The 12,703-nt window shown below is 47.6% G+C and overlaps 1 protein-coding gene across 8 annotated transcripts in view; it reads left to right on the forward strand.

Annotated features, from left to right (window-relative positions):
• The window catches only part of Agap1 (ArfGAP with GTPase domain, ankyrin repeat and PH domain 1), a 468,989-nt gene that overhangs the window by 386,065 nt on the left and 70,221 nt on the right, over positions 1–12,703 (forward strand). For 5 of the 8 annotated variants that reach the window (XM_033764720.1, XM_033764715.1, XM_033764721.1 and 2 more), the window contains exon 15: positions 10,453–10,530. The exons of the other annotated variants lie outside the window; for them this stretch is intronic. In XM_033764720.1, coding sequence (XP_033620611.1) covers positions 10,453–10,530 — 78 coding nt within the window. The remainder of the gene's footprint in view (positions 1–10,452; positions 10,531–12,703) is intronic. 8 annotated transcript variants of the gene reach the window in all.

The following is a 12,703-nucleotide window of genomic DNA, read 5'->3' on the forward strand; positions in this document are numbered from 1 at the left end:
AGGCCAGTTATGTAACAAGAGCCACGAGAAGAACGTTAACAGGTCCCACCACCCCTCGTCGTGAGTGGGGATTGGCTTTTGTTGCAGGGTTTCCCAGTCACAACTGCACCCGTCTCCCCACTTGGGCTTTGGGGGTGGGGCTCCTCACCTGTCCCTTAAATATTGAAAGGCAGGAACAGACTCGGGATGGACAGAGCTGTGCGAGCCACCCTGAGAATCCCGGTGCCGTGAAACTGTCCACCTTTCCCAAAAGCTACAGAAATAAATTCATACCGCCCTTGGATTTCATTTACGCTCGTTCTTGCCTTGAATTCAGTATGGTCTCAGATTAAGTGCACCTTAGCTTCCTCTGTGAGTGTGAAAGGGAGTTGGAGGAGCTGGACAACAGGCGTACACCGTGGGGCACCTGCGCTGTGTCCGCTCCTCTTGCTTTGCTCCCTGAAAGATGGCACGTGGCGGGTCCCAGGACTCCACAGACTGAGTGGAAAATCACCCATGTTGCACTGGCCAACTCCCGTCTCTTGCTGTCTTCCTTCTTTGGATAGCCGTTTGCCCCTCTCGGTGTGCTGCCTCGTCAGGGTGAGCGGTCCCCATACCCTGGCGAGGGGTCAGCTACACAGAGCCCTGAGTCAAAGAACTGAAAAGGGAGGATAGGCGTGGTGGTATATCCCTGAATCCCAGCTACTTGGGAGGCTGAGGCAGGAAGATCACCAAGGTCAAGGTCAGCTAGAGCAACTGCAAGCCCCTATCTCAAAGTTAAAAACAAACAAGAAGGTCTGGAGATGTTGCTGGGTAGTGGAGAGCTTGCCTAGAATATATAGGGGGCCTGGTTCGATCCCCAGTATTGGAGGGAAAGAAAGAGGAAATGGCAGAGGAAAAAGAGGATGAATAAAGGTAATAATATATGAAAAGTATACCAGTGGTACTACACATGTGTTACAGATTTGTGTGTTGAAACACAAGACTATGAACTTAGCAATTCTATGGAGTAAAGCAATTTGTATTTCTCTTTCTTGCTGTATTTTCTCCATGCCTTATCCTTTCTTTTCCTATGGATTTATCATCATTCTTCTGTACCCTGGGGTCCCGAGGCTATTCCCGAGTTCCGACCTTCCCGGAGGCCCTGTGTTACAAAGGCACCTTATCCTGGCTCAGGTGTTCATCTTGGTTCTGTCGCTGTTGGTAGAAGACCACTGCACTGTGCTGATTAGATGTTGGCATTTGAATTCACCATGAGCAATTTCTCTCAATGAGGCAAAGCTCAGCCCTAATAATCCTTAAGAGCTGGTGCTACAAGTAGCCAAAGTTTGGTCAAACAAGGTGTGAAATTCCCAGTGGATTACCAGGTGACAACACAGTGTCCAGCAAAAACTGGTATTGATACACTGTTGCTCCAAAGAACATTAGCTAACAAATAGCTCTGAAACCTGTCCTGACATTCTAAATGAGATAGCACTTTATCCAGGCACAGACACCAATTGGCACAGCGCTGCGGCCCAGCAGGATGGGCATGTGTGCAGCACTGGAGATTCAGAGCCGCCCACAGTGAGGCACAGCGGACCACAGCCCCTTTGGGACCACGTTCAGCGGCTCAGCAGCACATGGGCTATGGGCTGTGTATGCCACAACGAGTGCTCGATTTGTGTTTAATTTGTAAAATTTAGCGAGTAGGAGGAATGATAAATCGTGATGAGGTAGTAGTTCCCTGTCTGTATTCCAAGCTATAAAATATTCCTGGCCCTTAATTTGGTGTGCGCCTCCCGGCATTTTACACTATGGAAACAATTCAAATGAATGGGGAGAGAACACCATGTTCTTGTCCATTGTGCTTGTTCGGGTGTTTTTAATAGCCTTTATTTTCTGGTAAAGCCTTAGACTTACAGAAAAACTGAGGAAATACTAGAGTTCTTCTATGTTCATATATATGTTTATATCTTTCCTTAGTAGGGCACATATCTTATAATTAATGAAATCATTTTGATACCTCCTGAGTGAAGTCTGTACTTCATTTGGATTTCCTGAGGGTTCCGTTTTTTGCAGTTTTAATGTTTTCTTAGCACACGCTTGAAGGCCATACTGATTCTGTCCCTCTTGTGGAGTTGATACCTGGACTTAGCACATCCGTTCTCTTTCGAATCCCCTCCCCACCCCGTGTCTCTGCTTCCTGTTTCCTGGGTTTCGGCCTATTGCCTGCTCTCTGTCCCAGGGCCCACACGACACCGGTGTCACGTCTCCGTCTCTGGGGTCCGCTGTCTCAGACCTCGCCGTTTGCGTGCCCCTGACAGCCTCAGGGCCCACCTGCCAGGCCTCGCCATGGCTCCCTCTTGTGGAATTGGCCTGCTGTCTTTCTGAGGGTCGGCAGTGGATGACAAGCTTGGGGGAGGCTGACAGCCTGGTCAGGGCGCACACTGTTGCTGGGACCGGGACAGTGAGAGTTGGGTCTCGGCCGTCAGGTCTGCACTGAGGAGTATTCTGCCCACCCTGGCCTGGACTCGGTGGCTGGGAGTCACGTGAGAGCAGGGTGCGTACGGCTGCTCCTTGGGACAGAGTATCTGTAAGTGTCAGGAGTTCCCCTGCAGGGCAGACTCTTCCCTTCTCCACTTACTGACCTGCATGAGTGTGGGCATTCACCTTTTCCTTTAGGTTACGAGGCACCACCTCCTTGTGTGGTTGCCCAGCTCCTCCGGCTGTGGCTCCTGGCAGCCCTTCGTGTAGCCCTAGACCTGTCCCATTCATGTGGGTTCCTCTGTTTCCCACTTCCTAGGCCCCTAGTTCTCCAGCTTGCTCCAGGCTGGTCTTGGCTTCCTTCCTATTGCAGCCTAGAGGCAGCCATCTCTCCGGGGACTGTTGGCTGTTTTGATCTGAAAATGGTGTCTGCGGCCACAGTCTGGGGGCAGGGTGTGCTCACAGCACTGGGCATTGCTGTTTCCCGGCTCTCTGGGCAGGCAGGGCAAAGAATTGTGTGTGTGTGTGTGTGTGTGTGTGTGTGTGTGTGTATCTACACTACGCCTTTTACACACACATCTATTAAGTGCTTTGATTAGCTAAGTATCCATGTCTGCAGGAAACAGATAGTACTCTTACTAGGGTAAAATTAGAAATAACTGTTTTCTAAATGGACATGATTATGCTATACCACTCCACTATAAAGGAACACTTCAAAACTAGTGACACTGCCCCTTACATTAAAATGTAGCACAAAAAAATTTAAAAATAAAAAAAAAAGCCAGGCATGGTGGCGCATGCCTATAATCCCAACACTTGGGAGTGAAGCAGGAGGATCACTGTGAGTTTGAGGCCAGTCTGGGCTACATCATGAGTTCAAAGCCAACCTGAACTACATAGCAAGACCCTGTCTTGAAAAAAAATAAAATAAAAAGTAGTACAAGTCTATATCAGAGTTACATTCATAACGTGATAAATACGTATGGATATGGATAAAAATTGTAAAGGGAAATGAAAATGATAGATTAGCCACAGTCTGTTCCTAGGGTTAAACTAATGTGAAGTTAGCTTTGCTTCTAAAGTAATATTGAATTAGTCTTCTGGTGTGTCTTGCTCAACCCTGAGCGAAATTGGAGTATTTTACACCTGACTGTATGAAATGATATATTTTTTATTATTTTGTGCCCCAGCGCTGTGTGACCATTCCAGGCCCTCGTAGGATAGTAACGACCCCATCTGATCATTGGCAGTAACGACCCAGCATGAGAAGGGTTGTGAAGTTGTGGTCAAGGCAGTTGTAGGAGAAGAAACCTGTGTTTAAAGGAACACATTTCAGTAACAGCAAGAAGAGCCAAAAGTTTAGAATTCGTCTCTTATTTTCCCCCTCTGATTTTTGTGCTTAACTGACTGAATACCCTAATTATGATTTCCGTGGTTTCTCAGCCTCAGAACCAGGAATCGGGATTCTTTCAGGCGTTTCTGGAGAAGGCCTTATGTGGAAAAGGCAAAACTGGCCTGCGTGACTGGCGTGAGGGAACCACAGCTGACCGACAGCCTGTGTGGTGTCGCCCGCTGCTGGGGTCCCGGCCAGCTGCAGTGATGGCAGATCAGACCCTTCAACAAGGCAGTTCAGTGTCCAGTGATCACAGCCCCTCAATTATGCCCCTGCGCCAGAGTGAGCAGCCACCGTTAAATAATGATGCCTTTGATTAGTTGCTTTAATTGGCCATTGCCTTTGAAATATGATAACACAATTTGGATTTTTATTAAAAGAAAACAGTTTTTTTTCTGGAATTGTTTTTAAAAGATTCTATTTTTAAGAAAATTTCACACACACAAAAAAAAGACCTGCATTATATTCTGCTGGAGGAGATTGAGGAGAGAAAAAGAAGAAAGGGAAGTGGGGGGTAGAAGAAGAGATGAATGTTTCCCATTATCACTCATTTCTGTGTCGGAGGGTGGGGTGGTCCCAGCTGGGCCTCTCCCTCCCAGCCCCTCCAGCCTCCGCCTTTGGCTGCCCCAGACCCTGCTCCTGATCACAAGTCTCATGTCAGGGTATTTTACCTGTGTTGTTCAGCTTGGGAAAGCTGGCTTGAACTTCATTTGTTTTTCAAGTGAGAATTCTGTGTGTGAGGGGTGTGTGGGTGCATGTGTGCGCGTGCATTCAAGTTTGAATGCCAAGTATTTATTCTATAATGTGAAATAATTAGAGAACATGTAGTAATACCGCCTTCAGTTGAATACTTAGACCTAAAAACGGCGAGGATTCCTCCCAATGCTGGTGGCCCCGTGATCCAGTTTCCGCCTCATGCTCTTCTCATTTGCCCAGAATAGTGAAGCCAAGAGGCCACAGAGCCTCACTTTCAGTCTCTGATAAGTCATCCTCCAAAAGAGCTCTTCCTTCTCAAAATGAGCTGCTGTCCCAGATAAACGGGGAGAGAGAAATTTCTGTCATTTGCCGTTGTGTTTCTAATCCCCGAGAATGTGCCAAACGAAAAATCTACGTTACAAACACATCACAAAGGTACACTGCTTTAGCAAGCATCTTACCTTGCTCCTGGCCCATGCTGTATTCGTGCCGCTGCCCTGAGATACCTGACTGATTTGGGGTACACTTGAAATCTTCATCTTCAACTCACTAAGTATGTTTCTTGGCCAAAAAGAAAACCAGCTCACTCCCTAATTGGAACTTCTGGTTTTACAGACGTCCCAGAGTTTTTGCTTCATTTTTGTTGTCACTGTTTTCCAAGACGAATGGCATTCCCTGTGCACTTGTGTATTGGCCACTGTGTAGAGGAGGTGGCAGCGTTCAGACCATGGAAATTGGATTTGCTGTGAAGAGAGCCATCCTCGACTCTGGCTAAAATCTTACAGCTCTCAGCTAAGTTAAAATCTTAAAATTCAGGATGCTTACTTCACTAATTTTAGTGGGCTATCTTACATGCCATTTTTCTTGAGGAAGAGGGGCTCCCAAAACTAGCCTGGAAACAAACTGAAAAAGGGAAAGTTATTTTGCTTCCTGAACACATGTGCATATATCTTTGATTGGCTTTGATTTATCCTTTCTAAGACCCTTGTGAGGGATGTTTCAACATGAGTCCTTCAGAGCGAGGTGTCGTCTAGGAAGTAACCGTTATGTCAACCCTTCGCAGCCAAAGCAGCGTGTTCACGTAGTGTAAGAATCTTCTGGGCTGCATGTCATGAGGGGAAAAAAGTGCACCACCTTTCTCCAAGAGAACAGAACATTGACACAATCTCATTGGGCAAATGAACATCCAAGTGGCCGGTACAGAAGAAGTCCCCTCTCTCTAGCCTCACAGTGCAGTCGCCATGGACAAAAGACCACGGGACACCAGTCATCTTGAAGTGGAAGTGACTCAAGGCCACAGTGGCATCTGGATCCACCCCGGGGAACGGGCTCCCTGTGAGAAGTCCCAGCGCTGTGGTCAGCCCAGCCCGCACTCGTGGCACTTACCCCGTGGGCGTCCTTAAGAAGATGGGTGCGCGTTAGCGGGCACGGGGACTCACGCTGTCTGACCAGGTGACCACCTGGCTTTTCCTGGAGGTGCAAGTTTCCACCGCCTATGTGAAGGGAGAGGATTACCTGTTCCACCCCAAGAGGAGACACTTGGAAAGGAGTGACGCGCCCTACAAGCCAGCCCCTGCTTCCCATAGGTACAGAGAGCCTCTCAGTCCTTATAATTGATTCTCAGGCCTGTGGCAGCCTCCGTTATCAGTCCACCACGCATGCAGAGAGTGTGATTCATGCGCGCTCACGTGGCCCACGCGGGACGCGCCTCAGACACATGACAGTAGCATCACTTTTTAATCAGCTGTCTGAGGAATATTTATCTGATCAACAAAGAGCACTGTAAGAAGGTGACATTAATAAGCCTGCGGCCTCCTGCTGCAATGACCTGCTCACTTGAGCCTGCCGGTGAACTAAGGAATATTTTTGTTCGTGTATAAAAAGCTAGTCCAAGAGTCTCGTGTTGGAGATCCGCTCTCTGAGGAGTTCTCAGGCATTCATATGCTGTTGTAAAATAAATGTGGTTTTTTTTTTTCAGTTTAGAGAAATTTTAAGAGATTTTTCCTTTAAAAAGAAATGTCTCCATGTTGGCGCCAGAAGGTGAACTGTGAGCTGAGGTTAAACCCAAGACTCGTTTTGGATATCACGGCCCCTCGTTATTGCACAAACCCATATGAAAAGCTGTGGCTTCCAAAAAATGAGGAGCTGTGTAATCGCTGGAAGTTGTTAGCTCTAAATGATTCCATCTACTCTAACTTAGTAGAAAGCCATAATTTGCACATTTTTTTTTCCTTTTTTTCTCCGTCTGTCTTTCAAGAGATTGTGACTGTCTGTTAGTAATTACGAGAAGTTGAGTATATCATACTATACCTCACTTGGCCACGCAGATGCAGAATTACTCGTTTGTCACCGTCAGGCACCTTAGAGAAACAATCTGTGAGTTCAAGTTTGTGCCAGTTCCTTGCATTAGGTGGCTGACCCAGGATGCCGTCCACCCACCCCATCTGCCAGCCTGGAGACCCGCTGCAGAACAGAAATAACTAAATGAACAAACGTGAGCCTCAGCTCATTCGCCCACCCCAGAATGTCAGGCACAGAAGGGACTGCCTTATGGATTCAGTGTGCTGCTGGCACCTGGAGTGCCCACGTCTATGTTAATTTTAAGGAAAATCAGCAGTACCATTCTTACATTACCGAGCAGTACACTTTTCGTCATCTTAATCTGGGGGGTGCACATCAGTACTCTTAACCTGAGTTTTTCGGTTTTGATGCTCTTCATCTCTAGACCCGACAGTCTGAGCAGTCCGGTGAGGGGTTTTGTATCTCTCTCTCCATTGCAGTCCCTGGCCATCCACATTCGCTCATCCCGCCTCTCACTATGATACCCCCACAGCCATGGGCTTGGTACTTAACCCCGGTGCCCGTTCCATGCTGCTCTGCTAATGTTCCCTGTCCCTGAGCCTGCTGACTTTTCTGCTTACCCAGATTAGAGTCCAGAAAGTTCTGTGTAGTTTGCAAGCTGGAGTGAGAAGAGAGCAAGCTCACAGTCTGGTATCTGGGCTGGCAGTTTCTGCTCGCAGCAGAACTGAAGTGCAGTTTATGGCCATGGGATTTGGTGTCCGTGGAGCTGTGGCCCTGAGGGTTCAAATGTCTGAGGTGGTGCTGAGCCACAGTGCTGTTTAAGCAGGGTGAGAACCCATTTACAGGAGCAGCTGCTGCTCACTCTGTTAGCAAAACCGTGGGTTGGAAACACTGACAGAAAGCTCACCCCCGTAACAGGTGGGATTTTGATGTTAAAATAGTGGCGTTTTGTGGGATATAACATTAATGAACAAATCAAAATGTTACTCCGTATTTCTGAAAGTTAAAAAAAAAAAAAAACACTTTAATTAAAATGAGGGTTGCCCAGGAAGGTCTTTAGAGCTAGTCCTCATGAGGTCCAGAGATGTTGGCGACTGCCGAGGCCTGAGGACATCACTGTGGCATGTGTAATGGTCGGTGGCACATGGCACCATCAGACGGGTTGTTTGACACAATGTCCCTGGTTCCCCTGGAAGTGGAGCCAGACAGCAGCGTCAGTCCTACCCTGAGATGTTACCCATGATAATATGGTTGTATTTTCTCTCTGAGAAGCTTCCAAACAAGACACCTTAGAGCAATCAATGCTGCAGGAGACAAATGCACATATCAGGACCTTGGTATCAGCCAGAAAGTGGCCATTTGTTTAGGAAGAAGGAAAAGGCATGACATTTTACACATTAAAATTGATTATTTCATCAATAGGTTAATAGAAAACCAGGCTGCAAGTTCACTTCGTGCTTATACATCCCTACGGTAATGGGAGATCGGGGCATGAAAAATGCTAGGCATAAAGCAGCCAGGGAAAGGTTTCCTGCACACGAACACCCCTCCCTTCCAGAGGGGTACCCAGCCGGATTCTGCCTATTTATATGTAAATGTTTGAGAAAGAGGCAGAGGAGACTTCAGCTGGAGCTCAACTGTGGTGCTACTTCTTCCTGGAACTTGTGAAATCTGAAAACTCAGAGCTTCAGCTGTTGGAAAGTCGAGCACATATTTAATTCTGCAGAAACTCCATCCTATGTGCCTGCAGAGCCTGGTGACATTTCTAAAGAACTTGAAAAATGACCCGCCCGCTCTCCTTCGTTATTTAACAAGTGGGATTTGCTCTGGGCAGTACCCGAAGCTCCTTTTGCCAGTGCAGTATGTCCTGGGACAGACCCTTAGGTGGGACTTCGCGGGTCGTGAAGAGAGTGTGCAGATCCAGAAACGCAGGAATCTTGTCCACTCATGGCAAGCCAAGTACATGCCTGTACATGATGAGAGGAAGGCTTCCATCACCAGTAGGGGTTACATTTCCCTATAAAGTATCTGCTGATACTCAAACCACCAGGTAATTCTTGGGTGTCTAATGATAACAACTTTGTATCGCTTTTAAATGAAGAAACCAAGTCCCAGTTTGTTTGTGCTCTCGTGGCTAATGTAAAATTCACATCCTGAATGTACAGTACTATATTTCAGAATTGTATTTGCTCTTTTTACAGGTAGGGCTTCTAGCATGTACTGTTTTGTGTCATAGCTACAAGGAAATCTGATGTGCACAGAGAAATCCAGTGAGATTTGCTTTGGCAGCAGAACTCATCAGAGTCCTGGTCATTCCCTCCAGTCACTCTCTTTCTGGCCATCAGAACTTGTACAAACACAGAGCCTGAAACCAGGGTCCAAACCACACTCCTCAGGTTGAGAATTTGGGCTGTGCCACTGTGGTAGGCAGGAAGAGTTAGCCGTCCTGAGTCAGGACTGTGGTGGGGTTGGAGAGCTGAGCATCACCAGGCCTGTGAAGCGTGAAGGGCTGCTTCTTCGCTTCTCCCTTACGTTACACAAGTGGTTATCCAAACAGAGCTGGATGGCCGCTCCACCCAACTTCTCCCCCTGGATGTGAATGTCCAGAGACGGACGGCCCCGTGGTACCCTTCTGCAGGAGCATGAGAGACTGTCCCCGCTGCCGAGCCTGCCCGTGTGTCTCCTGCGTAGCGGACCCATCCATCCAGCCTTTTGATGTGTGGCTGCATCTTCAGCTGCTCAAGGACCACTCTGTTTCACTGTTTGCCTCTCCACAGTGTCTCCTGAAGGACTGAGGGAGATCCTCAGGTTGGCCTCTTCCGGGCCACAAGTGTTGGCATCCCTGAGCTGAAGGTTGGGAGGGTGGAGGCCACTGTGTCCCTGGAGATTGGGGGTTCTGTGTCACCCCGGCAGGGTCATAGTGGTCAGACTGAGGGGCCAGCACCCCCCTGGGCAACTGGTGTCTCTCCCTGCAAAGAGCCTGTGAAGGCATTTGTCCTTTGAGCTCCTAGGAGCTCCTTTCACAGCCTGCCACCTCCCTAGAGATGAACGATAATGGCCTCCACCCTTTTGCCACCCTCAGTTCATCCTGGGGCTTTGCTGCTGTGGGTACTGCCCAGCCTAGAGTCTGCCTGGTGAAATCTACTTCCTTTCTTGACAGCTCTTGGTTTTAAAGTCCTGCCTTCCTCAACAGGAACTGCTAATGGCCAGTCTCTTGGTTTGATATGCTCCTAATATTCTGCCGCACGCAAGAGCTCATGGCTCCTGGATCATAGCTCATTTGAAGGAGGCCACAGCCCCAAGGAAAAGGCCAGCATGTTCCCTGCTCTGAGTAGCCGCCGTTTGCACAGGGGTGCATGTACTTCGTTGCCTGGGCCCTTCTTTGATTCTGTGCAGACCCCATGCACGCTGCCTTTCCAAGCCCCTCATGGACGATAGGGGAATGGCAGGCCAGGCCCTGGAGCCCCGTGGGGGCCACCAGCATCGCGCGAACCTGTGGCTCGGAGATGACTTCGTGTGCTACTTTGACATTTCTTTACTCCCCTTTTTCATTTGTTTTCTTTTCCTTTTTGTTTTCTCTCTTCTCCCCCTTTCCCCTCTCTGCTGTCGGGATGCAGCCAAACGCAAAGCATGGAAACTAAACCGTGTTGGTAGCCTGCGAAATATATACAGCAGCAGCAGCACCAACACCGAAGGTAACGCCTTGCACTTCTCCGCCTCCCGCCTCCCTCCTCCCTCCCGATGCAGACGCGGAAATGCGCCCGCCCGCCGCATGCTTCCCTGTTGTGTTTGCAGACTCATTCCCGTGGTCTCCATCTTTCTGTTTGTGTGTTTTATTTTACCATTCATGTTCCTTTCAGCTTACTTAAATTTTGACCTTTCTCTCCAGTCGTAGAGTAGTGATGTTTAAATTACTTCAGAAACCTATTTTCTCCTCTTTTTTTCTTTCCCTTTATACATGTGGGCATTCAGTGTAATATTTCCCAAGTTATTACAGTTTTTAAAAGTGTTAGTATCAGGTGTAATGATCTGTAGCCAAATACAATAGTGTGCCGTGACATTTAAGTAACAGTCTTAATTTGTTTTGTGGAAGCATTCTCCGTAATGCTGGCTGCAGCTCCGATCCAGAGGCAGGCAGGCCCGGACCATTTGCATGGGCTGCTATTGCTTGTAAATTCCGTATATTGTTGTGTTTCTAAAGGTCGTCGGGTGCCAAAGTTCACAAATTGACTCGCGTTGCTGTTTTCACCGAAGACAGCCGTCATTGCTTTTGTATAATAGCAGATTGAATTTTTCCCCCACCTTCATTTGAACAACACAATTATAAATTGCCTTTTTTTTATGATTACAAATGTCAAGGGTCAGAATTATTTTGATGCCAGGCAAGGGAGAAACCAGCACCATCAGCCCACGTACACGGAAGGGAGGCCGGTGCGTAGTATGTGCGATGCAAAACAGGTCACAATCCAGCGAGCTCGGGATAATGGGGGGAAGTTTTTTTCACTTAAGTGCAAGCCAAATGGGTCAAATAATCGCAAGCTCATGCCCTAACACTAATTGACTTATTTGGGGATGATTATAACTGTAATATTTTTCTTAATGTCACTGTTTTCTGGGCTGTTGGTTTTAGCGATTGCCAAGCAGTGGCATTAAATCTCTTGTAAATTTTAAATTGCACACTATTTCTGTAAACAAGTCCCTTCTTCACATCCCGGTCATTAACCTTTGCTGATTTATATCACCATCCTCTTTTTCTTCCTTTCACAATTACTCCTGACTCGCTGCTGAAAGCCCTACTCTCGGCCAGGGGGAAAAAATGAATTTGGAAAACAAAAGTACATTTGCACGATGGCTCGTTAAAGAGCCATTTTTAATCATAATTTTTTTTGTTGTTCCTCAGGGGAAAATTGTCCGTTAAGGTACCAGTGGAGCTTGGCCTGTTGGTATCTTCTCTCCAGCATTGAGAGAGAGAGAGAGGAGTAGGATTCAAGAAACAGTCCCATTCGGTATCATTTTTGTGCTTTCTAGAGGGTGTTAACGTACTCCTCTGCTATTTTTAAATGTTAGTCTTTCAGCCCAAGGTACATATCATTTCTCTTCCCTGTGTCCTCATCAAATACATGTTGCTTTTGTATGCATGTAGATTTTCACACCTATTTATTTATTGACCTCTCGCCTTAGAAAACAAAGTTGGGAGGTCTGGTTTGAAATGCCATTGAATACCAACCCCGTGGACAGTAAAGAGACTCGGTTAGCCCCTCAGCCCCAAGGGCAGGCGGCCCCCACCTGAGACGTGCTGGGGGCCCTCAGGAAGCCACTGTGGGGCTGCAGGACTCCTAGTGCCCAGCGTGACCATTCCCAGGGGTGCTGGCTCTGCAGCCTCACTGATCAGGTCACCCCCCCCCGCATCCCTCCGTCTTCTGCTCTGCCCGCTCTGTGACCACTGGACAGCTTGGCAAGCTGGGGGTTCCTTAGCAGCAGCCACTCCAGGCAGTGGTATAGGTTCCACGGTAAGCAGTAACTACAGAGCCGACTCCCTCTTGTACACTCTCCCATTTTTCTCAGTCACAGTAAGTTTCTGTTCTGTGTTCATTTACATTTGTGAATTTTCAATTAAGTGGCCTGATCATTCTTCACGTACTTTGGGTCTCTTTTAAGGTTAATATCTGTACGTGTACAATCTCATCTTGTACAGCTTTTAATTGCATATTATGGAATTCACATAATGATGTACAGCATCGAATGCCTCTCTCACTTCCAGCCTTGGGATGTAAGGAGCCAGCACATGTTCATTGTCTGTAAAGGGCCTTTTATGAACATTTGTCTGCTGAGCATTCAGATTTGTGTTTCAGCCTGACGCCTGAAGGT

The sequence above is a fragment of the Fukomys damarensis genome, unplaced genomic scaffold (assembly GCF_012274545.1).
Source record: "Fukomys damarensis isolate Sample0158 unplaced genomic scaffold, DMR_v1.0_HiC HiC_scaffold_16, whole genome shotgun sequence".
Classification (NCBI taxonomy): domain Eukaryota; kingdom Metazoa; phylum Chordata; class Mammalia; order Rodentia; family Bathyergidae; genus Fukomys; species Fukomys damarensis.